The sequence below is a fragment of the Cebidichthys violaceus genome, unplaced genomic scaffold (assembly GCF_023349555.1).
Source record: "Cebidichthys violaceus isolate CVI_PGR_0920_01 unplaced genomic scaffold, fCebVio1.0.p SCAF_133, whole genome shotgun sequence".
NCBI lineage: Eukaryota > Metazoa > Chordata > Actinopteri > Perciformes > Stichaeidae > Cebidichthys > Cebidichthys violaceus.
Window position 1 is genome coordinate 170,616 of NW_027176300.1, and position 26,298 is coordinate 196,913.

Consider the following 26,298-nt stretch of genomic DNA (forward strand, 5'->3'; position numbering starts at 1 on the left):
TTGATCAAAAAAAAAAAGCTTAAAGATGCAAAAAGCTAAAAAGCAGTTGGGACAGTTGTTGTAAGCTGCAGTTCATTTGTATATGTTTGTACTCACTAACATTAAAAGAGAAATGCTTACCACTGCTCAGGTGTTCTGGATGTCAGCTGGTGTCCTCTTGTGCCTCAAAACATGAACAGAGTTAACATCAAACATTAACTGAGCCCGAGGAGGAAGTCTGAAAGTGGGTGTGCTCTCGCCATCGGTATTAAGCCATTTATTAATCATTTCACGTTCACACAGTCAAACTCACTGCAGCACTGAATTGAGCACTTTTTTTAAGATAGGCAATACTTTTTAAGCACAGAACAACAACAGAAACAATAAAATGACAAAACACAAAAACTGTAACAGTTGAGATAAGAGCATGATGAACAGCTATGAGCTGGATATGAAATAAAACCTATAATAATAATAAAGAAATATATTGAAGTATGGAAAGGAGAGGTTATAAGGTGATCACTGCTGCTTTGGATTTGTCAGATTTCTGTTCTGAGAGTTTGTCAGGGTGTATAGAATATATAGTAAATATACAAATAGTCCCTTATCTTCAGAACATTTTTTTTTTGTCATTATGGCTTAGTAGAACAAAAACCCCAAAATGCTGGTATGATCCCTTAAAGGAAGTCTTTCTGTTTCATTAATTTCTTAGAAATGTCTCTCCCACAAACCTCCTGTTCTTCTTTTACAAGATGGACAGTTGTTAAGGTCATGTATGGACAGTTGTTACGGTCATATATGGACAGTTGTTACGGTCACGTATGGACAGTTGTTAAGGTCACGTATGGACAGTTGTTAAGGTCACGTATGGACAGTTGTTAAGGTCACGTATGAACAGTTGTTAAGGTCACGTATGGACAGTTGTTAAAGTCACGTATGGACAGTTGTTAAAGTCACGTATGGACAGTTGTTAAGGTCACCTATGGACAGTTGTTAAGGTCACGTATGGACAGTTGTTAAGGTCATGTATGGACAGTTGTTAAAGTCACGTATGGACAGTTGTTAAAGTCACGTATGGACAGTTGTTAAGGTCACGTATGGACAGTTGTTAAGAAGTCATTTCAGCACTGTCTAAGTAGCTGAAATGGACTCAGATGAGTGTGTTCATTTTCCTTTTTGAACACAATAGTAAGAGAACAATGTTCAGAGAGACTTTGGTAAGATCATCAACTAAAACAACCAAAGAGAAGGAGAGAAATAAATGCATTTAAGACCTTCTTCTTAGAATAACATCAAAAAGAGGAAGACTCCTCCGAGTCACAGGGAAATTAAACGGTTGTATCTTTATTTAAGAGAAATGAAAGTACATGCTTAGAAGTCAGACCCAGCATTGATTCATAGAATTGTTTTTAAGACAAGTGAAACATGCTGCACAGACAAAGTTTGAATCTGCATTTTTTGCAAATCATTAAAGTCATTTTGCGTACAAAAACTGTTCCTGGTTCCACATCTAAAAATGTGAGGATTTGTTAATAATTATCTTTCAATGATGTTGAGGTTTGGACTCCTGGCTGAGACAAACATTGTGAATGTGTCACTTTGGCCTCTGGGTAATAGAGCCATTTCTCACTATTTATTACAAACCAAACAATCAATTAATTGTGAAATAATCAGCAGATCAATCCATAATGAAAATAGCTCAAGCTCAACCAACTACAGTAAAATCCTGCTTTTACATTAATGTATGAGTAATACTATTTAAATTATTGAATATATAACAGTCACAGGGGACATTTCTATACTTTTAATATACATTTTCCTGATTAGTACATCCGCTGAAGTATCTGAATACTTTCTCCATCTTATTCAAAATGCAGTCTCTAGACTTCTACATGAAACAAAGTAACGTGACCATATCACACTGCACCCTTTCTGAAGTTTCTGCAATGGTTATCAGTTATTAAAAATATAAATAATAATAATAATTCAGCAAGTCTCTTTTTAACATACCGCTACTGGTCTATGAATCTTTCAGTTCCTTTTCTTATCCCGTCTTATTTTAGCACATAATCATTATAGACGGTTTTTATACTCAATTCAGGCTTTCAATTCACCGTTTCACGTCTGGTATTGTGGTTCAAATTAAAATGGCCACTAGGTGTCATGAGATAATAACATATGACGGTCGATGAGCTGCAATATGCTGTCAGCTTTAAGAAGTTCAGCTGCTGTGGGGGTCTTCTGTCAGTGAGAATAAAAAGGACACAAAGTTAGTCCAATATTGTCTTTAGTGACAACAAGCAGCCCAACAAGAGCTAAGTTATTTCCAGACATTGATGATCGGCATATGAGCATGTGAGGCAGCTTCTTCTTTCCTTCTTCATCTCCGTGATGAAGCTCGAGCTGCAGGAAGAGGAGAGCCTTTTTATTGGAGCCTTCATTTCAATTCATAATCATCGTTTCTCCAATAATTTGTATCCAGATAAGCAATCCGGGGCCTAAGCTTCTGTTAGACACAGTGGACATTTTAGACCATGAGTGACCATAAGTTCACAGACGATGAAGGAACAAAATGTGAAATGTTGTTTTATTGTTAAATTAAATACATTTTAGGATTCCCGGAGGTGTTCCTACCTTTAGCTAACTTCCTGAGTATCGTCACGCAGACTATAAACATGACGACGTGGACGACGACCAGCAGGACGCCACACACCAGCCTGGGCACCGGCATGAGAGGAAGAGGAGGAGGCTCAGCTCTCACTGCGAACAAAGGAGGAAGAGAAAAGGGCATTTCATTGGTTGACTCAACTGTATATCAAAGGTTAAATAGACAATGTACATCAATCTCAAATTCAAATAAAAAGCAGGCATATTATGGTGCAGTTAAATTTTTCATGCAATGATTGGAACTTTTCAAATTGTTGCATTATTCTAGAATATTCTATCATTCTGTTTACATCACCATGCATGAGCATTTTAATGCTTTTTGTCAATGTCGAGTTATTTTTAGATACTTTGTATACTACTGGGTAGACTATAGTACTGCATCATATTACACAAGCACATCATGGTTTTTTTTTTTTATGTAAAAAGTAACTAAAGCAGTGGAGTATAAAGCACAATATTTCCCTCTAAAATGTAGTCGAGTACAAATAGAAAGTAGCATAAAATACTCAAGTAAAGTAAGTACAAAGTACGTCAAAATATCAGTATTGGAGTAAATCAATACGTCTGCAGGAAGCATGTGCTGCCAAGTTAAGTACAGTAGCAAACAATCCTCAGAGCTACCATGGTGTAACTTGATTTATGGGTATGTTAGTATCGCTTAATGCTGAGCCTCTCCACACACAGAACATCACCTTGGACTGCCAGCCAGCTCTGTGGTGACGTTCCTCCTGTGGGGAGTTCACAATGGTAGAGACCTTCGTCGGACCTGGACACCTTCACGAAGGTCACGTTTCCTGCGGCTCGAGTGCCGATGGAAACGCCGTCTTTGAAGAACTTTGCGGAGGGATTGTTCCCGTTCTTGCCTTCTTTGTTGGTACAGAGAAGCGTCACTTCATCGCCTTCTGTCACAGGAAGCGCGGGGCTCTCCAAGATCACATCCCCACCTGGAACCAAACCATGACGTCATTGTGTGCACCTGCACGGCATGACGTCAGCCTCAAACACAAATACATAAACAAAAAAAAAGCTCCGTGCACATGTGGCGTTACCGGTCACGGTGACGTTGACGCTGACGCTGTTGCTGCACTCCCCCAGCTCAGACTCGCACCAGTACACGCCGCTGTCCGACGGATAGGCGTCCTCGATGACGCAGGAGGACTCGTTCGACACCCCCCAGTCAGTGTCGCACAGCTGGGAAGCGCGCAAGGAGGTGTTCCTCTTGAACGTCCAACCGCCAGAGCGCGAAGCCCCTCCGCAGGTCAGCGTGATGGAGTCGTACAAGAAGAACTGGGATCTGTTGGGGTGGATCACCAACGTGGCTGAAACACACAGGAAGCAATGCAAAAGTATATAAGTAAGATCAGAGAACAATACTTTACATTCCTTCTTGATTGTGCAGTTATTGTTCCCTGCCAGTGTTTTTTATTGTAGATTATGTTACTGGATTATTATATATATAATATATATTATTGTTTGTAGTGTCGCTGTCCTGTGAGTACCACGTGTCTCTAAAAAGAACAAACTGTGATCCAAGAGTGTATTTAGCTGAAGAAGTAGGAGAACTTCCTCACCGCATAAAGAACCACTTCATCCGTCAGTTTATCATAAATATTCAACGTCAACACATCTGGAGAACGCGTGGTTTTCCCTGGACACTACAAGCTGTGAGACTAATGCAGTAAAAAGTACAATATCTACCTGTGAGATGTAGTGGAGAAAGTTACATAAAATGGAAATACTCAAGTAAATTACAAGTACCTCCAATTGGTACTCTAGTCCAATAAAATGTATATTTATTATCATTCTACATGAAAATTGGTATTTTAAGTATATTTTGATGCTAATACTTTTTTTGCTAACCCCTTGCTTCATACAAATTTTTAATTACACACATATACATATATAGACACATATACACATGTATATTATGTATATATTGTACTTGAAAGACATGACTTTTAACCCTCCTATTATGTTTGAGTCAAATTTGACTCATTTCAAGTTAAAACGTATCTTAAATATTATCCAGCGGTTTGTTTTTTTATTATTGGAACATGGCTTCGAAACATCTATATCAACCCAAAAAACACCAATGGTTATAATTTGTTTGGTGTTCCAGAGAATATGAAAGAGTCTGGGTGGTTCAGTGGATCGTAAGTTTAACTCAAACTTAACCCAAACTCTGGTTTGTGATAAGTTTGGGTCCTGTTCAGCACAATACGAGGGTTAGGGTTAAAAAAGGCTGTGAGGTGATGAATAAGTGATAATAGAAAGCAGAAAGAGATATATTGTTTTAAAAAATAAATGAAATTTCTTACAGAGCATCAGGCAGAGAGACGTGATCCCCATCCTTGGTGTTCTTCTTCACCTCAGGTCGATAGAAAGTAAGCCCACATCCTGGCTTTACAGGAAATCACTAAGACACAACAGGAAGAGTTCAATGTTGTGGTGTGGAACAAAAACGCCTTTCAGCTCTTAACACTGCTGCGTCGGGCAAAAGCTGAAGTCTAAACTGCGGTTTAGTGGAAAGACAATCCAGTCCTTCTGTGGAATAGAGGTTCCTCGTGTGCGTCCTTTTGAATCACTTTGTTTTTAAACACTTTTACAGTCTTAGATCAGGAACAACACACGAGAAATGTATCAGAAAGATATTAGATTTAATAAGACGTGTGTTAGTTTGCTGAAAAGACTTCTCCCCTCCACAAACTTCAACATGCACAATGTCAACGTGAAACCAGGACCACTCAGCTCATTCTCACCCACACAGGTTCACACCTGTCACCAGCCTCATGCAGACGAGCCAACAGGAAATGAAGCAGCCTGCGCAAAAAAAAACGACCATAAACCACAAACTGTCATGGAAAATATCTCAAATCAAATTTAATTCAAATCTGTATTAATCACTGTTTGGCCACCAGAGAACAATAAAACATTACAACAAGCGGACAGGTGCGCATCACTGAGTTGGTGCTGTTACAGCTCGTTAGCACACATTTGTGTCCACATGCAGAAGAAACGAAGCAACCAGATCAGTCACTCGGAGTCGTGTTTCCGTCCACTTGTTGGATGTAAACGTATTGATTTCTGCAGCTGGATCCTCGCGATGTCTCGAGACACAAATATCCATCTTGTCAGGATTCAGGTAATGTGTTGTTCAAAACAACAACGGTGGCTCATAAGAGGTTAGCATAGAAGCTGGCATCAGTTACATCAGAACTGGAGAGCGTTTCTTCTTTGGAAGAAGAACAAAGAACACTGAAGGCTTCCCTGTTTTTTTCCCTGTTTGTACTTTTTAGGTTACACTCCAATCAATTAATGAATTATTCAGAAAACAATGTTTAAGTCAATGACAGAATCATGTTAAGGATCATTTTAATGACACTAATTCATAGGTACAAAAGGTACAAAAACTAACTGCAACTTGGTTTTCAAATATGCAAAAAGGTTAGTTTTGAATAAAACATTTGACAGTAACAAAAAAATTCTGTCACGTGGCAAAATATTGAAGCTGTTTGTTGGTCTGTTTTGACAAATAAAGTTTGTTGCTATGTTGTTGTTTTTTAAGGTGGGGCAACTTTATTTATGGTGCAGATAAATGTCAATTTAAAGTGAGTACTTTACAAAATTCAGTGAGACTTGAACAAACGCATAAATTAATATAATGATAAAAGAGACGTTTTTGAATATAATCATAGTGGCGTAAGAGATGGAAAGAATTCCATTTACAATACACATCTATAAAAACAGCTTAAAATGAAAGATGGAAATGCAGATGCATTTGTAGTTCGAAATCACTTTTTTTTAAAGCCGAACGCTGGCGGCTCGAACCCTTCACCTGTGAACCGACGCACAAGCAAATACATAAATGCCTCGTTCACCAGGCTTTTGTTTAGTATTAACAGTACAAAAGCATTAAAAAATGCAAATATCCTGACAGTTGACAGAATAAGTATTAATGCTTTTTAAAAACTCCAGAGCAACCAAAGAGAATAAAAAAAAAAAACAGAGTACAAAAAGTGAGAAATGTGCACAGGTCTTCTTAAATAAAGGTTTTATATTTAGATAACGTGCTTCGTCTTTTTCAACTAAATCAATAAAGTAACAGCTAAAACCACGAAAGGTTTGAAGACCAGAAACCAACTCCTGACCGCTCAACGAGTGTCGATGGCTCGCGGGTAACCCGACATCTTGTAAACATCGGGGAGGCAATTATTTGTTTCAAGGCCACCAGAAGTGATCGCAAAGTTCTACTCCCTTCTCATATACGGCAACGGCTCCGCGTCGTCTTCAGGTAAATTTGCCAGAACGGTGTAGCGGTTACTGAACGGGGCTGAGATGGTGGATCTACGTGGGGCCTTGGCGCCGTTTGAACGAGGCCGAGAGTCAGACATGCTCCTCGAATGGCCAACGTGCGGCCCCTCTGCGGGGAAGGCTGGAGAAGCAGCGCCGCTATTCGTCAAAAGAGCAGGACTGCTGTTGTTGTGACTGCTTCTTTGAATGTGAGAAGCTGGATTTGGTATTGAGACGCCGGGTTTTGAGTCTTCGTTCTGGGGGAAGTTGACAGATTTCGGACCGACGCTGTTGGTCGAGGCTGCTGGTTCTGGATTGATGTCGTGGGATAACCGGTCTGGGTCGAGGCTCATGGGCTGGCGGCACACAACAGGACTCTGCTGAGATCTGAGGTCCTCAAGTTCTCCAGTTAGTCTGCGGATGATCTCATCTTTGTCATTGACTATTCTCCGATGCTCGGTGTCGGCATTGTGGAGAGAGTCTTCCTGGTTTCTCAGGGGTTCACGTTCTGCATTGCTGCGTGTTGAACTTTGGAGTGATGATTGTTTGGAAAGCAATTTAAGTCCCCCTACTGTGTGAGAAGAAAAAGAAAAAAGTTATTTTAGCACTTGATGCTTCCTGTGTTTGGTCTGCGTCTAACAGACAAAGCTTCTTCAAGCTTCTTTAGGTTGATAAATGAAAATAACTTCGGTCACACTTTGTGTTTATGGTTCAAGTGGATTTGATTTATCTGATGATTTCCTCACTAATTCCATCAATATAATCTCAAAAAGATGCAATGATCACAAATATGACACACATATCTGGGTCCGTGTGGTGTTTGGCTGAAGAAGAAGCTGGTGTTGAATTTCGGGATTTGCCAGCTGCAAACTAAAACAAGTTTCCATCTCCTTTTTAAAAAAAAAATGAAAAGTGTGATCGACTCACCGGAGTTGCAACGTTTCCAGCATAGGAATGCAATTAATGCACTTAGAGTTACGGATGTTAGAACAGCAAGGCTGATTTTTAGAGTGCAGGATCCCATGCAGTCATCTGAAATAATAATAAAGATTACGCAGACATTTAGAAAATAGGAAACGCTAACGACAGTCACGCTAAATGTCCAAGTCATTGGATTCTCCTCAATAAAATCCTCGGATAAGAAAATTCTTTGTCTGAAATGCGATATATTTCTAAGAAATGGGGATTCGGACACTCAAACACCAACAAATACAAATGTTTGATTTAATTATCTCGGCCAGAAAAAACTCAGTATGTCAGTATCCTACAAATAAGATGAGAGTCAGCATGTTACAACATGTCTTCATCATATTTCTCTTCATTCTTTTAAATTTGAAGAAGTAAAAAGCTCAAAGTTGTCGAAGGGGAAGTTGCCGATGATGCACAGACAAGCCACAACCTGTCACAAGGAGCCCCCGGCGGAGGGTTACGTCACTTTGGAAATGCGGACAGCCATTTTAAAAAAACTGGTCCAGTATTGATGGAGAACGCTGCAGACGGCGGCCAATAAACAGACCTTTTAGCGTGATGTGTCACAGCTCAGTGCAACTCCTCGCCCCTAACGCTCATCCACTACAAAGCTGTTGTGGAAATCTAAATATTCAGCCATGACATTAGAAAATACCGGCACTCCTCTCTCCAACTCTCACTCACACTTCCAAATCACACGACACCATAACAAACACACCGGATCAAGAGAGCGGTTGAGAAACACGATTTAGTTCTTTGGAGGGTTCTTTGTAGGGTTCTTTCTATGGTTCTTTCTATGGTTCTTTGTAGGGTTCTTTGTAGGGTTCTTTCTATGGTTCTTTGTAGGGTTCTTTGTAGGGGTTATTGTAAGGTTCTTTGTAGGGGTTTTTGTAGGGTTCTTTGTAGGTTTTTTTGCAGGGTTCTTTCTAGGGTTTTTTGTAGGGTTCTTTCTATGGTTCTTTGTAGGGTTCTTTGTAGGTTTTTTTGTAGGGGTTTTTGTAGGGTTCTTTCTAGGTTTGTTTGTAGTTTTTTTTGTAGGGTTCTTTCTATGGTTCTTTCTAGGGTTCTTTGTAGGTTTTTTTGCAGGGTTATTTGTAGGGTTTTTTGTAGTGTTCTTTCTAGGGTTCTTTCTAGGGTTTTTTGTAGGGTTCTTTGTAGGTTTCTTTGTAGGTTTTTTTGCAGGGTTCTTTGTAGGGTTTTTTGTAGGGTTCTTTCTAGAGTTTTTTGTAGAGTTCTTTGTAGGGTTCTTTCTAGGTTTCTTTGTAGTTTTTTTGTAGGGTTCTTTGTAGGGTTCTTTTCACAAAGTCACTTAGAATAACAACCTGAGCATGAGTCAGTGGCAAAAGGACGTACATTGACGGTGAGGAGTTGCCAAAGAGAGATTACACTGCAGCCGTCTGCAGCGTTCTCTCTCAATACTGAACTAATTTCAAAATGTTTTTGGTGGAGTGTCAAAGCTCCAGCGTACCTGGTATGTAAATCTCTGTGACCCTCGTCTGGTTTATCTCAGACTGGTGAACTCTGCAGGTGAACCTGTAATGAAAAGACATGAGATTGTGTGTGTGGATAATATGCAATATTTCCATCTACATTTTCCACATCATTTGCGATCTATTAAAGTTTGATTTGGTGGTCTTTACCATGACGTCATGATCGTTAACGTGAGGTAAATAAAGCAAATGACAACATAGATTTAGAGATGGAACCAAATCTACGCATTAAATAACACAAGTCAAAGTAGAATTCGACCTGTTGCCGGTCTGCACAGTCGCTCTCCTTGTGACGTAGAAACATCCGCTTGTGGATGGATCATCCTTCGGGTCTCCAGCGCCGATGACGTCTCCCTGAGCATCGAGAAATGTAATCACGGGCTGCGGGAACCAGCAGCTTGCTTCACACTGCAGAGTCACTCCCCCATCTGGAACCACGGAGACTTTTGGCTCAGAAGCTGCACCTAAACGGATAAAGGTATACTTTAAACATTTCAAAATCATATGTGGAAAATACTTCGTTTAGCAATAGGATCCGGTCTTTGTAAGAAATCTTCAAGGTTGTATATTGTGTAAGTGGGTGAAACAGGTTCAGAGAAGTCTGAGGGAAGACATTACGTAATAAGAATCCTTTCAACAGGAGCTGCGTGAGGTGCTGACCCGTCTCTTTTAATTCTGGTGAAACAGGTTTGAGTTTCGATGATTCAATTTCTTCCCAAGAGTGAGATGACAAGATGGATGCCACTCTCTCGTCTGTGTGGTGAATAAGTAGCTACAGACACTTTTTACAAATGTATTTTTAAGCTTTAGTTACTCTGCAGGTATAGATTATTCATAGAAAATATATTAAAAAAAGCCCTATGATGCATCATTTTGGATTAAGCCACAGTATAAACAGTAGCTCTACCTTTAACATGCATCAATCATTTCAATCCAGCGTCATAAATATGATTCTGAAATGGTCCATTCTGCGTTATGCTGTGGCAATGCTGCGGCCGGTAGCTCCCATGAATTTCGCTTAATTTTTTTTGCCTTAATTTGTTGTTTTTTCGTGTTTGTTACTGGAACACTAATGGCATATTCAGCCATATTATCTGCACAGATAACCGGTTTACGTTCCTTATAATGCCCTGCAGGAACGTACTGATGTTTTTGTTTTGTTTATCGTGTTTTTCTTGTGTTGCAAATGGACAACAACTGTATTTCGTTGTGCATCCCTGCGTCGCTTAGTGACAATAAATGATCCTTGAATCCTTGTATCCTTGAATTAGTTTACTTTTGGTACTTTAAGTACATTTTGATGCGAATTCTTTTGTACCTTTACCTTTAGCGCCCACCCTCAGGTGAACACTACTCGCTCTGTAAGCACTGTTGCCAATGTTTGCGCTGTTAGCGCTGTTAGCACCGTTAGCTGCCAGCCATCGGCTCAGCCGTAGCCATGTTGAGAGCCGTGTGGAGGCAATCCGTCTGCTCGGAACATGGAATTTGTTTAAGATCTGAATACACTTATAGCCAGCAGCTGGTTAGCTTAGCTTAGCATAGCATAAAAACAGGAAGCGAGAAAACGGCAAACCTGGATTTGACCAAAGGTAACAAATATATAACGATAACAAGCAACTTTTGCGTAATTTTTTAGATGAACAAAGTTTCCGGACGTACCCACAGAGAGCTCTATTGTACTGGTGTCCTGGGGAACCCTCGAGATCCTCTTGCATTTGTATGTTCCTGCATCAGACAGACGCACGTCGGAAAGCCTCAGCGACATGTTTCCGTTTTTCAGTTCATTCATGAAGACGTTGGTCCGGTAATGGAAGACCGGATTCTTCTCCTCGAAGGTCTCGCAGCCCTGCCGATACAGGAAGGTGATGTTGGGCTTCAGACCTTCCTTGGACCACTCTACCGACGGGACGTCTTCGTCAGCGCTGACCTGGATTCGGCAGGGAAGGATGACCGTTTCGCCAACAAAGGTCTGGATCTTCACTGGCGATGCTTCTCCTAGCAATTAAAAATAATAAATCTTATTGTCAACAAACCTTAAGACTATAACCGACAGGTAATGTGTGTAAAGCCTGATATATCTTCTTGCTATGTGTCATAGAGCTCCACACACACACACACACACACACACACACACTGACAATTATACATACATTCACTATAATTATAACTATACTGTATGTACACGTGTGTGTATATATTTATTTATTCTTTATATCCTTTCAATTGTTGTTATGTTTTAAATTGTGTGTAGCTTGCTGTTGATTTGCAATGCATTACTTGAAAATAAATCAAATTTTTTTTTTATTTGAATTTTGAACATGGCTTTATCCAATCTTCAGATTTATGCTCTGGAAATGTATATGCAAATTGGCGCATATCTAGTAAAGATATGACGTCATATGCATGTTTAAACATACAATCTCAGAACACTTGTCACGCAAACAAGACTTGGTGTTAGAAATGAACTGGGGAAGTTTTGGGGATATCTTTTGGGGATATCTATATATATTTTTCACCCTATTTGGCTTTAGTTTGTCCCCTACACACACACACACACACACACACACACACACACACACACACACACACACACACACACACACACACACACACTAGACTCCCCCCCCCCCCAATTCGTTTTAGAAGAACCCACATAAACGAGGCTATTCAACTACACTAAACGTTCAACAGCTTTTATAAACACACTCATGTCACTCACCTTTAACGCTCGTAGGGTGCAGTCCTGCGCAGCAAAGCAGGGCGGTAGCCACCAGGAAGACGCGCGCATGCATGACGGAAAACCAAAAAAAAACAATATCCAAACAAAACTCTTCACAAAGTGGAGCGAAAAAGACAAAGAAGAGTCGGAGTGTGAAGCGGAGTTAAGAAGGGTTCGTGTCCGCGGAGCGAGTCACACTGACGGTCAGCCGATCATTCAAGCGTGTTGGAGGGAGACTGTCGGTGTTTTCGATATCGGCGGGGCGTCGATGACGGAAGATGACCCGATCATAAGGGGGGGGGGGTGGCAGCAACAACACACAGTCAACACGACAAACAGCTCCATCTAGTTTTCCCCAAAGCAATAAATACAAAAAAAACTAAATGGATGCATTGCCAAAGTGAAAAGGGGATCTTATTGAAAATAAAGGAAAAATCCCTGATTTCAATAAAAAACCAAACCTTAAAATTTCTGTTTGAGGTGATGGCACTATCCAAAGAAAAAAAAAGCTTCCTTTGTCAGGGGACAAGGAAGCATGCATCGCCCGAGCAGGACTGAAAACTGGCATCAAGGAGGCAAAGAGGAGGCGTCAAGATGGTGAGAGACCTCCACACCAACAACACTAAAGATATGTGTGCAGGCCATCCAAAATGTCGAAAGGCTATAAAAGCAGGAGTGCCCTCCTTATGAGGGAGGCCATGTTAACAGATGAGTGGAACACATGTTATGCTGCCACCATCGCCCCTGTATCCACAGAGGATGCTGTGGATTCCAGCTCAGTCTTTAACACAATCCCCCCCCCCCCCCCCCCCATTAAACTGATCATTAAACTGATACACTAAGCGCTCTGGGCTTGAGTAGCTCACTCTGCAACAGGTTATTACACTTCCTCACAAACAGACCCACATCCTCCAGGCTACACTGAAAAAAATGATACTTTGGACTAACCTAATAATTTAATACTTTGGACTAACCTAAAAAAATTACTCTCACTTGTTACATGTAAATGTATTAGTTTTTCTCAAATTATATTTATGATTTGGTTGAAACCTAAAATGTTATTAAATACAAATCAAAATATTAATTTGGAAAAAGTAAAAAAAAATACATTCACACAAAGAAAAAATATTATTTGTTATAAAGACCATAGACCATTTTTTACTTTGATACAACTTAATTTTTTATTTTGGGAAAACCTTATTTTCTATTACATAAAAGCAAAATCTTTACTTTAGACTAAAGTAATTAAAATACTCTTAATTTGTTACACGTAAATGTATTAGTTTTTCTCAAATCATATTTTTGATTTGGTTGAAACCTGAAATTTTGTTTCAATACAAATCAAAATATTACTTTTGAACAAGACAAAAAATTACATTCACACAAAGTAAAATAATTAATTATAAAGACCAAAAAACATTTTTTTTTACATTGATACAACTTTATTTTTCAATTTGGAAAAACCTTATATTTTCTATTACATACAAGCAAAGTTTTTACTTCAGACTAAACTAATCAAAACACTCTAATTTGTTACAGGTAATTTTATCAATTTTTCTCAAGTTATATTTATGTTTCAGTACAAACTATAATTTTAATTACACAATAATCACATATTTAATTTAGTCCAAAGTAAAAAGGTTACTTAATGTAGATGAATATATATTTTCTTGTTGCTTTTTTACAACCTAAACTTTTACTATAAACAATAGCTAAATTTGCTAGAATATAAAACATTTTGTTACAGTCAGTGTCTAATTTAGTTCACTTCAAAAGATTCACATAAATCTTAACATGAACAACATGGTTACATCTCTCCATAAAAACATGAGACAATGTAAAAGCCATTACTGTTTCTAACATTGTAAAACTGGTTTGGACATCTCTCCTTTAAAATGTGAGACAATGTAATACCCATGAAGAATATTTGAATTTGAATACAAGTTACATAACAACAAAACACATGCTGTATCCAAATGTCTTTTCATTGATTCAATATTTAGAGTTTGACACTCAGACTGAACACTCTGCGTGTCATCTTCTGTGGTTCGATTTCCATGATTACTTTTTGCAGCGCATCAAAAGTGTTTTAGCTGACTTGGATAGCTCAAGTTTAGAGCATGAATGAGCCCAAATAACATAGCACATGCATGCGCTACTGATGGCAAATCATTAAGGACTTCCACACCATTGATAACAATTCCAATGTCGTGTGGTGGCTGGAGGCAATCCTCCTCCCTGAGGACAAAAAACACCATTTCGCACCTCTCAAGCTCTGTTCCAGCTTCATCCTTCTGAACAACCTGATAAAAGACAATACACTTATTAAAAAAGTTATTCTGATGAAACCAGTTTCTGATGTACCAATTTAAAAAACTACACCGTTCTCTAAATCAAATCTCAAACAAATCAATTGGAGCTCTAGTAATGCAAAAATGTAACAACTTGCAATGTCCAGCAGATAATGGCAGCCAAATATTTTTATCATAGCAAATATTTGACATTATCACAAGTACAGCATTCACAGAAGTTATAAATAAAAGATATCCTCCAAAAAGTTATAACATCTGCTGTGACAAAAAAAATATCAAATAGGACAATACAGTAGTATTAATACTTAAATTAAGATTTCCTACAATGTTAAAAGATTGAAACAACTGCTTAGTGTTTTCTGTTTTTCATTAATTTCACTGTGACACTTTACCTCAATGAAATATTTGGATATCATATACATTTTATGTCCGGGCTAAATATTTTTGCACTTTAATTAAAATATTTTAAAATGGTCCAGCAACACTATACAGGGTTTTACAAATATAAACCAGAACAGATACCTTAGTAAAAAACAACTGTTTGTTAAGAACCACTGGGGGACAGAGAACTCCACAATAATTATATGCATAGGCATACTAACATGCATGTACAATAAGCCTGAGTATTTGTATAGGACTAAAGAACATGTATGACCTTGAAAGTTTAAATGTGTAATGTTTTATCTTGTCTAAAGCTTATGTGATTAATGCAAAACTACTTACCAGATACTCCTTGAGAAGGTTGTCCCCATCTTCCCCAAGGTACACAACCAGGCACTTAAGCAGACACTCTTTTTAGATTCACCTCAGGGCTCTAGGTGAGAGCACAAACACACAAAATTATTATAAAATGCAAAATGATGCTGTCCAATTTTGCCAATTGACTGAAGATGCAAACACTACACAATGAACAAATGGGCCCTTGGAGTTACAGTAATAGTGATCTAGGGCTGTCGCGGTTAAGAAATTTCCCCTGAAATTTTTTGTTTCAAATTACTCAGTTTGTCCTGTTTCAAATGCTATGTAAATAAGCTATTTTGTAAGGCTAGAATTAGGTATATTGTTGCCTTTTAAATGACAAAAATGACTCTTATTACTAAGTAAATACTTAATTATTATTAAATGCAGAACACAGAAGGGAAATGAGATGCAGAGTTTCATTTTTTCAACTTTTGCTAATGACAAAGTAAAATGTGCCGCACTCACTTGAAATTCGGTTGGATGGTCAATAGCAATAATAGCTTTTTGCAAGGCCCTAATGTACACACGCTTTGAGCAAACCATTTTAAAGACCTTTGAAACTCAAAAGACTAATGTAGTCCATCTGTCAACAGGTAATCTCTGACTCCAAAGTCGTAAGCAAAGCAAGTACATACGTGATCAAGAACTTTCAGTATATTCCGGGTTTTCTCTCCGATAACTCCTCCCTTCTTTTTGATGATCTCCATCAGCCTGTCGTAGTGCTTGTCCAAGGAAGCGAGGAACAGTGGTTGAAGTGGCACTGTCGTAATTCTTGTAAATTCAGCATTGATCTTTGAAAAACATAATAGCACATGCAAATGTTATAAAACAATACATGTTACATTGCAGATGTGCTTTTTAGTAGGTTTCTTATGATAGGAGAAAATATAATTTACTTTACAAGCCACCACTGACTTATTGCCATTGACTTTAAAAAGTCACATACCTCATCCACTGAGAACAACGAAGGCCATCTCTCTTTCAACTCTTCCACTCCCAATTCCTTTTCCACAATTTCCCGTCTTCACACTGAAAAAGTCTTGTCCATTTTGGACTTTATCACTGAACGATTGTTTCGCTTCTTCACCTCACTTAAAAGTGACAGTCTCTCATTTTCCAATTTGTCTGAGGTCTCTCCAGTAGGAATGTCAGGAATGTGGTTGGCCTCTCCTCTCTTAGGTTTCTTTACTTTTTTTGCTGGCAATGCATCTTCTGGAGCTTTGGACTTGAGTGAATTTACAAGCAGTTCAGAACACCCGATGCCCTTCAGCTGAGTACGGTAGTTGCCCATTTTTGTCTTCAGGCGCTGCTTCCACCCATAGCAACCGTTGTACGAACCAGGCTCAGAGAGGCATGGGTGCTTCTTGAGTAGTGCTTCAGCCACGTCACTGAAGTCAGCATCTGTTGGGTAGGCTTTGTACTTAAATATCTCTTCAGCTACCTTATCCAGGATATCTGACTTTAATTTTGAACTCATTGACAATCTTGTCATGTTTGACCTATGCTAATAGCTGCTCTATTGTCTCTATTGTCTCTGGAATTCCATCAGGCAGAATTAGCTTCCTGGTGTCATCAGAATAACTCGCAACTTGGCTGGCCTTTTCTCTGCCATGTCAGCCCATCCAAAAAGATCTATTAAAAACATAAATAAAAACAGTAATATTAGTGTCATAACATTGGCCATAACATCCAATTCATATTAACAAATGTATTGATATACAACCTTATGCATGAATGTATCTCTTCAGAGAGATGAAGTGCTGTCCACCAACTATGTAGTGAGCCAAAGGATAGGGATCTGTCAGTTCATGCACCCCAACAAGCCGTAGTTCTTTAGGAGTAGATATGACCAAGTCATAAGCTCGATAATGTTCCAGATACCAGGCATCCACTTTTTTGACAATGAAAATGAGTTTCTCTTGTAGAACGATCATATGAACTATTTCCCAAAACTCTGGAAGTCCAGCCAGCAACCTATGGGCTACCACCATTCCAATCCCATAGTTAAAGCCGCTGTAGGATACATTTTTTGCCAGGTTCACATTGTCCATATGTGGGTGTTTCTGTTTCACTGCAAGTGCAATATCTTCATTAATAACATCAAGGGGAAGTGTTGAAACATCAGTAACCTCCAAAGATGGCTTAGAAAATCTACACATGTACAGATTATATGCAGTCTGAAAATGGTGCCTTTGCGCTAACGAGTACAGTACATTTTAGTAACAGTTTGTATGACAAAGCTATGTTTTGATTCAAATCTCATAGTCCATAGTGCAACAAGGGGGCCAAACTGACGTATCAACTGTGGATAATGCTCCAAGTAATGATGTTTGGGCCGAATTTTTTCATGGGGGAAAACTTCTTTGAATACTGTCCTGTGTTCAGATATCTTGAAGTCAAGATAAGAACTAGAGTTCTCAGTGTGGAAAGGTGCAACAACAAGTTCCACAATGTCCTTCAATTCACAAAGGACCTGCCACGCTGGTTCGTTTGATGGAATTCTTGTTCCGATCAAGAGAGGAAGAAATCTCAATAGGCTCCAATTCTCGTGTGCATTTCCTCCAATTGTTCTTTTTGTGGCATAGGTGATTGGCACAAGATGAGGACGATTTGTCTTATCAGTCCACTTAAATGGAAATGTTGTTATGGCTTCATTTAAATCGGCTAATGTAATAATAATACTATAATATTTTTTAGAAATTAAGCTAAGTGAATCTGCCATTAAAATTGTATACTGTCATGTTATGTCCACTACAATACAAATTCAACACAAATTATTGAAATAAATTCAAGGTATTCTCTGAAGTGCTGCAATTATATTTTGGGTTTGTCATTTAAACATACATAAAAATAATGTTCAGTTTTCATATTGGGACTTACCAAATTCAGCAATATGGCTACAATTTCGGACCTTTACGGGAAACACCAGCAAACCTGTAAACACAAAGGAAAAAGAGAGAAATAACTTTTTTGTGACAGTTGGCACTATCCATAATTGTCACAACAGACACATTTATTAATTAGGCTTTAGACATACTGGAGGTGTTGTACTATACTGCAAAATACTGACAGCTGAAATAATGGAATATTAATTCTGTTCCTCATTACCTAGTACTTAATAGAGGTGTACTGCGACATTATCTGCAGCTGTTTAATCAAACAAAATTCTGTCTCTGTATCTGAATAGAAGACCAGAAGTGGGCAAGGTTTATATCCGTAATTGCCTTAAAATCAGGCAAATGTTGTATTTTGTTACCCAATATTCATTGGCAGTGGAATATGTGGCTTTTAAGTATCCAATTAATTTAACATAGGCATACAATAATTTATGGAACATATTTTCATATCCAGATAGTGTACTGTTCATCTTTCTCTCACTTTATCTTTTACTAAGTTTCTTGATATATCTGACCACCCCATGGATAGAGACAGGGATAATGGCTTAAATACAAGGTAAAACATTGATATTTTAATAATTAGAATGCTTTTATTGAAATTGAGGAAATCACACATACAGCTAAAAACGACATGTTCTAAACTTAATTTTGATGTGTAATTTGTGGTATTTGAAAGAAATGAAGTTGCCACACCAGGCTGCGAAAATACACAAGTTACCTACTTAACAGAAAAGCACATGGCTAATTATTATGCAGAATGACGGTGTCCGACCTGGGCTGACATGGCGGAAGAACGGGAGAACGAGAGAACATAGCGATCGCTGTTCTATAATGTGTAGAATATGAAATGACTAGCTGGTTGGTGAAATCAAAGTCATATGTTGTTCCTATGAGGCGGCAGTGTGGTTCATACAGTAAACAGACCGCTGAGGCTCTGTAACCATGTGGGCTGTGGATGCCAAGCAGCAGAAAAACAGCACGTCAACTCCGATTTTTTTTTTTTTTTTTGTTTCAAACAGTTTTACTAAATCTTTTTTTCGTTTTTACTCCAAAGACATATGGCAGTAACGTGCATTTAGTCTCACCTTTTTCGCCACTCTGCCATATTATGTCCGTATTATATGTGTGTGTGTGTGTGTGTGTGTGTGTGTGTGTGTGTGTGGTGCGGGAAGCCCGCCTTCACCGTCATTAAAACATGTCCCTAGTCCAGACCCAGAGCAGGACCGGCTTTCTCTCAGTTTACTCTACCGCTAAAGAAAAGCGAGCGACAGCTAAATAACATTAGCAACAATATTAACTTTCAGAAGGAGGAAACAAAAGCAGCTAGCATTCGCTAACGTTAGCTAGCGTTAGCTAACATGTGTGAAATATAAAGGCAGTCAACAGACTTACAGTTTACAGAGTGTAAAGTAGTTGTACATTCTCCCACTAACGATAAATATGCAAATATCCATTATTACCTTGTTTAAATGAGTTCCCTTGAAGAGCAGAAGGTTTTCACTTCAGAAGTTCAGCGAAGCGAGGTAATGGCGGACATCAGAACCCACAGGGAGCGACCAGATGCGACGTCATATGGTCACGTGGTGGTCACGTGACATGTAAACCTCTGGTCTTAAGTGAAAATACAATTTGACTGAAAGTATTGCTTTTAATTTGGTCTATGGGGAGTGCTATTTGCTTTTAGGCAAAGTGAATAAAACATGTTTAAACCGGAAAACCATGATTTCCGATTAGACCAAATTAAAAATATACTTTACATGAATGATACAGTCGTTTCACTTTTTTCAGTGTAGTGTTGAACACCAGAGCCCCCCCCAGGGCTGTGTGCTCGGGCGCCTCCTGCTACCCCAAGCATGAAGAGAAGTCAAACAACAATGAGACTTCATATAAAGAGGAAATAAACAACCTTTCAGAGTGCTGCTCAGAGAACAACCTAGTGCAGCTTTAAGTTCCTGGCACCAGCGTCGCAAACCACCCGACATGGTCGTCACACATCTCCATCCTGGAGAAGGAAGCTCATAAACGGCTGCATTTCTGAAGGGACCTTAAGAAGGTTAAATGATTGCGCCATAGGACTGTCATAGGACGTGTACGGCACAGGACAGGAGGAATCTACAGCAGGTGATTCAATCCATCCACTGAGCATCAGTGATATTTGGTGAGAAGAGGTGCCTGCGAAGAGCTCGAGGAATATGAAAAGACAAAAACACATCCAGCCACAAAGTAACTTTGTGACTCAGCAGTGACAACAACAAAGTCAAACATACAGTTGTTTGGATGACACATGAATGAACTACTATAGTGAAAGCCTGCCTGGTGAGTTCAGTAGACCGCATGTGACTCATCAGAATGAAACGTAAGGGCTGCCAGCATTTATAATGGAAGTCGTATTTCGTAATAATTGTGTCTAATTTTAGACATTATGCACGGCAGTAAGAGGGCGGATGACAACAAGCAGAAAACGGGAGGACATTTTAGCATCTGGACAATCTCTGAGTTTTCATTGGATACCTCATATATGTCACGTGTCTGAGGCATAAAGCACGTAATTAAGATATAAGAAGGCCCACAAGGGGGCACTCCTTACCTGTTTTCAGGTCTACTACTGTGTGAGCGAGCAGCTTGTGTCATAAAGTCCTCTGTACTTTAACCATAAGGACAACATTCATAATACACAAACTATATTGGTATCAGTTGAAATAAATAATTCACTCTTTATCAACATTAGAAAGAAATTGGAAGTAACATCATACCACCATCACTATTAAATAGGACTACTGTGTGCAAAGTGATCCATGTTATACTCCTCCTATACTGGTCACGTGAGTCCTACCAATGGTGTGCCATGCCGGCTTCTTCCCACCTTGTCATTCAAACGGTTGGCTGTCTGGAGGAGCGCAGCTCGTTGGCTGAAGTTTAGCCCGTTCTTTTTTCTTGCGACGCGTGATAATGGCGCTGATTGCACTCTGTGCGCTCTTTGTCTTTTTTTCTGCTGGATGCCACGGAAAAGCCGCCGTGGTATTAATAAGAGAGTCGGTAACGCTCACGGCGACTGAGAGCTGCACCAATGGCAACTTTAAACTGATGACGGACGACAGCGAAGTGACTGTGGCGACTTCAGTTAACGGCGTTTGGGAGCCAGAGAAGAGTTACAAAGGCCGGATTGTGCCCAACTCCTCATCCTCTGTTGTCTTAGCCAATGTGACGATCAACGACAACATGTTGTACGAGTTCGTCTGCAGTGGAGACGTTTTCACCCTTATCCAGCTGGAGGTTATTATACCCGACGATGAATCTGTGACCGAGGGAGAGCAAGTCCGACTGAAAAGTTATTCCCAAACCAGGGGCAGAGCTGTGAAGTTCATAAGATGGGAGAAAGACGGAGAACTTGTGCTTCAACTGGAGCGAACATCCGGGCTCATCAGCTATGGAACCGGGTTTGAGGAGAAGAATGTATCCTTGTCACCGGACTGGAACCAGACGGGAGACTTGTCTCTGATTATGCAGAGAGTGAGGACGGAGGACCGGGGTGTCTACATGTGCTACACCGAAGAGGAAAATGGAGGGAAGCGGAGGGGAAATCCTGCTGTGAGGATGGAAGTCACGAAGAGAGTCCCGGATCAGATCACAGCGCAGACTGAGTGTGTGAGTGCCCCCCTTCTTTAATTAAAAATAAAGAAAAAGCTCACGTGCATTATAGGACTGTTACACCCGTTATTCAAATACGTGTCAGCATTCATTTAAATGTATGTTCTTGTTTCTCTCTTGTCCCTCTATGTAGCCAACTCAGAAGATGAGCACGTGGACCATTGTCGCCATAATAGAAGCTGTGTGTATTGTTGTGAGTGCAGGTCTGGCAGCCTGGTACTGGTTTAGATCCCACAGACCAAGTGTCTCATCTGGACCCGGTGCTGAACGCTCAGATGTGGAGCTGCAACCAATTAACGGGAGCGCTCCTCCTGGATCTCACGGTGATGGGGGGCTTCGAGGTTCAACGACAATTAATAAAGGGGGGGGGGGGGGTAAAATTATTTGGCTGATGAATAATATTTTATTAAATTATTAACTTAAGAATGTCTTTGCAACACTAACATGTGTGTTTGCCTGCTTTGACAATAAATTAATACATTTGATTCAATTTTTAAAAATGTTGTCATTTTTTGGTCGTGTGTGTGTGTGTGTGTGTGTGTGTGTGTGTGTGTGTGTGCGTGTGTGTGTGTTGTAAAGGGGACAATTTATGATTTCAATAATAAATACCAACACAGCTCATGTATATCTGTGTATTGATTTGTTACATTCTGTTTTACAAACGCATAGAAATAAATGTCTGAATCAAGCCTGCTGCCGCTGCCTTTACATGATGAACCCAGTCACTTCGGCTTACAGCGCAGTCATTACACATGGTCCAAAGACCAGTTACCATGACCACAACAAGTCGCAAACAAATGTGAAAATGCTCATTTTAAAAAGCAAAAAAAATAAAAAATAAAAAAATGTACTTGTACACTTTTTAGTTGCGAACAAGTGAGGCCACAGAAGGCCCGAAGGCCGCATGAACGAGCCACCGGCACGCGCCCCTAAACATTCAATCTGATTTGCTTATAACCTGTATCATCTGTATTATTGAGGTAATCGCTCCGACTTTATAAACAGTGTGGTTTTGTTTCACCTGCGTGGTTTGAGAGAAGAACATGAATATTCCCACAGCTCCAAATGTGAGGGAATGTTTGAATATCCGCCGAGTAATGTCAGTCATTTTGATGAACAGTTATACTTATTAATACTTGTTCTGTCTCTCGCTCGTCTTATACTTACTATGGGTCATCACTTCACAGGTTCCTGCCAGAGAGTATAACCCAGACTGTGGGCTGAGGCGAGTTATTATCATATTTCTGTATTATTATTAATGATCGCCACGCAGCCTTAACCGAAGGTGCATTCAGGTGAATCCAAACACAAACAACAAAAGACGTTGATTTAATATCTAAGGACAATGTGAAGGATAATGCATTTCAGAGAATAAAAACTAAAACCTGAAGCTCCTTCTTTGCTCGCGTGAGGTCAGAACGAGCAGCGGGTGTTTAGTGACTCAGGGTCTCTTCTCCTCTGTCTCCACGCAGACACACGGGAAGTGATTTAAAAAAAACCTCAGTGTACAGAGAGGGTGTTACCCAATAATTCTGTCAAGGTGACAAATAGATAACGGAAGTACTGCTAAACCGTCAGCATGATGGAGGACAGCCGTCAGCTGCGGGAACTAAACTACATCCACACATGTTGCTGCATATCATGCTTTACTCTTTCTGCTTCAGTTTGTATTAAACGTTGGGTGTGGGCTCCTGCATATTCAACACACACATACACACACACACACACACACACACACACACACACACACACACACACACACACACACACACACACACACACACACACACAGTGTTTGTAAAGTGTGCTCAGATCAGAGTGTCAGGTTCACGTCTTCTCTCCGCTGCACAAAGGTTACGTTATATCGCTTCAGGGTTTCCTGCCAAAATTAATTCATCAAATAAATGATCGCCACGCAGCCTTAACCGAAGCGCATTCCGTTAAATCCAAACACAAACAACAAAAGACGTTGATTTAATATCTAAGGACAATGTGAAGGCTAATGCATTTCAGAGAATAAAAACTAAAACCTGAAGATCCTTCTTTGCTCGTGTGAGATAATAAAGAGCCTCAGGTGTTTATTGACTCTAGCCAAACGGGGAGTGTCCTTGTGAAGACACTCAAAAAGTCGCATTTGAAGAGAGCTCTTCATAGCAGACAGACGCCATTGAGCAGACTGACCATGAACAGCTTTATATTCTTTCTCTTGTGTGTTGCCAGCCATGTTGTTGGAGAAGGTATCTATGTAATCAACGGAGATCCAGTCAAGTTTACAACAACTGAACACTGCAAGAAAAAAGAAGCAACACTGGAGCACCGGCTGACAGCTGACGACACCCGGCTGGTGGCTCGGTGGGATGGTGAGTGGAAGCCGGGACCAGGTTACAAAGACCGGATGAGTCCAAACGAGTCCGTCATCTTCAACAGTACAAACTTCAACGACGACGGACTGTACGAGCTCACCTGCGGCTCCGATAACATCACCCAGGTGTATATGGTGTTATCCACCAATTCATCGGTCACTGAGGGCGTCTCGGTCTCGTTTCCGTTCTTCAGCGTGACGGCAGGAAAACGTGGGAAATTCACGGTGGAACGAGACGGAAAGCTGGTGTTTCTGCTGGACCTCCCGTCCGGGAACGTGACCCACGGGGCTGGATTTGAGGAGAGGGTTTCTGTATCACCTGAGTGGCAGTCACAGGGTGACTTGACGGTGACGTTGAAGGCCGCTACGACTGGAGATCAAGGTGGTTACCTTCTCTACGTTCAAGATGAAGACAATGCAGGACCGAGGGAGCGTCTGTCTGCTGTGAGGCTGAGAGTCCACAAGAGAGTCCCGGATCAGACCAGCAGCAGCCCGCCGCCTGTACCTGTGAGTACCCCCCCCCCCCCCCCCCCCCCCCCATCTCAAAGTTGTATCCACATCTTTAACATTACGTCATAGTGTGTTGATTGTATTTCATATTACTAATATTAATTTGCAAAGTTTTCTCTGCCAGAGAAATGTAGTCGGGAAGTAGTACATAAGTACAACAAGTATACCTCGAAGTTGTAGTGGAGTAGAAATACAAAATGATACTTAACTACTTATGACCCTGGTTGCTTCCCACCACTGCCGTCACGTGCAGTGTCCACCATGCATTCAGAGCAGCGCGTCACGCATCATTTGACAAACATTGCATCACGTCTAACTTAAATCTTCTGTCCTCTCATCCTCCGGTTTGTATCCGACTCAGAGCGTCACCAACCAGACTCAGATGGAGTCCGGTCCGCTGTCTGCCTGTTGGTCCGCTGTCGGCCTCACAGCAGCTGTGGTGTTTATCATTACAGTGACTGTATGTTTTGTGATCGGCTGGTTCATGAAGACCCGCTCCTCCAGAGGGACCCCTGGACCCGGTGCTGCTTTTTCTTCGGGTGTGGGTGCGGCGCTACTGAACGGTGTTCCTCCTCGCGGCCCCCCTGAAGCCGACGAGGGCCTCTCTTTAGAAGGTTCTGACGCAGAGCACAACGTCTAAAGACTTCCACGCGTCTTTTAGACCTTTCTCCTGAAAGCACAGCTGTCTATGTATTTGATGTGCACGGAGCATGGAGGAGGTGCAACTGCACCCGTGTTTGGATACTTGAAAGTTATTAATATATTCATATATATGAAAATATAGTTTTTGAATATAAAAATATAAGGATTCAAAATATAAATTTTGAACCAAATGTTGAGGTTTTTTTTTTTGTTGTATACATTTTTTTTTTTCATTTAAAAAACAAAATCAAATCCGGTAATATTTTTTATGGCAGACTTTACAAAATATTTTTCAGCCTTTATTCTGAGAAATACATAAATTATGCTGGGGCAATAACGAGACACAGTCAGACTAATGTGATCCTCTTCTTCTCCTCATCTTCCTCCCTCCACGCGCACGCGTCATGGTAACAGGTGACACTACATGACAGGTGACAGGCGGCTTCTTTCTTCCGGGGTCTGATTTTAAAGTCCGGAAGAAAGAAACCGCTTCACTTCACAACACAAAGCTAAACATTCCGTCACTCATGAACACAGTGCAACGTGTTCACGCGTCTCCTCTTACCGTGGGTGACTTGAGATGATGTCATTGTACGTCAAGGTGCACGCGGCGTGGTTTGGAGTCGATTTAATCCAATTATAATCCGCCAGCTCATTGCTCATTGATGAACGGAGACGTTTTGTAGTTTCAACGCAAAATTTGAACTTTTACAACCCTCGCCTCGTCCGGATATTTCATATTCATAACGAGCGCGCGCACACACGTCCTCACCTGTGGACAAATGTCAAAAGTTAACCCCGCCCACACGGATATTCCAGACATTTAATTAGCCAGTACATGCAGACTAGAGCTGGGCCTATCCGGGCCTTCTCTTGAGTACTTCATGGGTTCTACGCGCATGACTTTAGGGCCCAACTATGAATTACCGCAATATTATACTTCCTGTTTACATCCCTGTACTGGGCTGAAGGAACCTTATTTCCTAAACTTAACATCATCATTAACCCCTTAATAGAATAAAGTGACAAGGGGAATATTAATAGGATTAAAATCTATCAATGTTACACTAAA

The 26,298-nt window shown here is 40.2% G+C and overlaps 3 protein-coding genes and 1 long non-coding RNA gene across 4 annotated transcripts; 1 reads left to right on the plus strand and 3 right to left on the minus strand.

The window, feature by feature from the left end:
* Positions 1–1,303: 1,303 nt before the first annotated feature.
* Positions 1,304–5,047, minus strand: LOC137870679 (low affinity immunoglobulin gamma Fc region receptor III-A-like). Its single transcript, XM_068708088.1, has 5 exons — positions 4,965–5,047; positions 3,696–3,965; positions 3,339–3,590; positions 2,614–2,739; positions 1,304–2,382 (listed from the first exon to the last, which is right to left on the minus strand). The coding sequence occupies exons 1-5, from the start codon at positions 4,993–4,995 to the stop codon at positions 2,360–2,362; spliced, it is 702 nt and encodes a 233-aa protein (XP_068564189.1). The 5' UTR covers positions 4,996–5,047; the 3' UTR covers positions 1,304–2,359.
* Positions 5,048–6,001: 954 nt separating this feature from the next.
* On the minus strand, positions 6,002–12,371 carry LOC137870680 (butyrophilin subfamily 3 member A2-like). Its single transcript, XM_068708089.1, has 6 exons — positions 12,115–12,371; positions 11,055–11,390; positions 9,655–9,859; positions 9,374–9,438; positions 7,864–7,968; positions 6,002–7,507 (listed from the first exon to the last, which is right to left on the minus strand). The coding sequence occupies exons 1-6, from the start codon at positions 12,185–12,187 to the stop codon at positions 6,894–6,896; spliced, it is 1,398 nt and encodes a 465-aa protein (XP_068564190.1). The 5' UTR covers positions 12,188–12,371; the 3' UTR covers positions 6,002–6,893.
* A 1,374-nt stretch (positions 12,372–13,745) lies between these two features.
* On the minus strand, positions 13,746–19,607 carry LOC137870681 (uncharacterized). The gene is made up of 6 exons (XR_011102724.1): positions 19,525–19,607; positions 18,048–18,101; positions 16,114–16,799; positions 15,803–15,958; positions 15,150–15,240; positions 13,746–14,417 (listed from the first exon to the last, which is right to left on the minus strand). It is a non-coding gene; the product is annotated as an uncharacterized lncRNA (long non-coding RNA).
* A 1,370-nt stretch (positions 19,608–20,977) lies between these two features.
* LOC137870687 (uncharacterized) lies at positions 20,978–25,224 on the plus strand. The gene is made up of 4 exons (XM_068708096.1): positions 20,978–21,709; positions 21,846–22,086; positions 23,950–24,581; positions 24,946–25,224. Exons 1-4 carry the CDS (start codon positions 21,014–21,016, stop codon positions 25,222–25,224), a joined length of 1,848 nt encoding a protein of 615 aa, XP_068564197.1. The 5' UTR covers positions 20,978–21,013.
* The last annotated feature ends 1,074 nt before the right edge of the window (positions 25,225–26,298 follow it).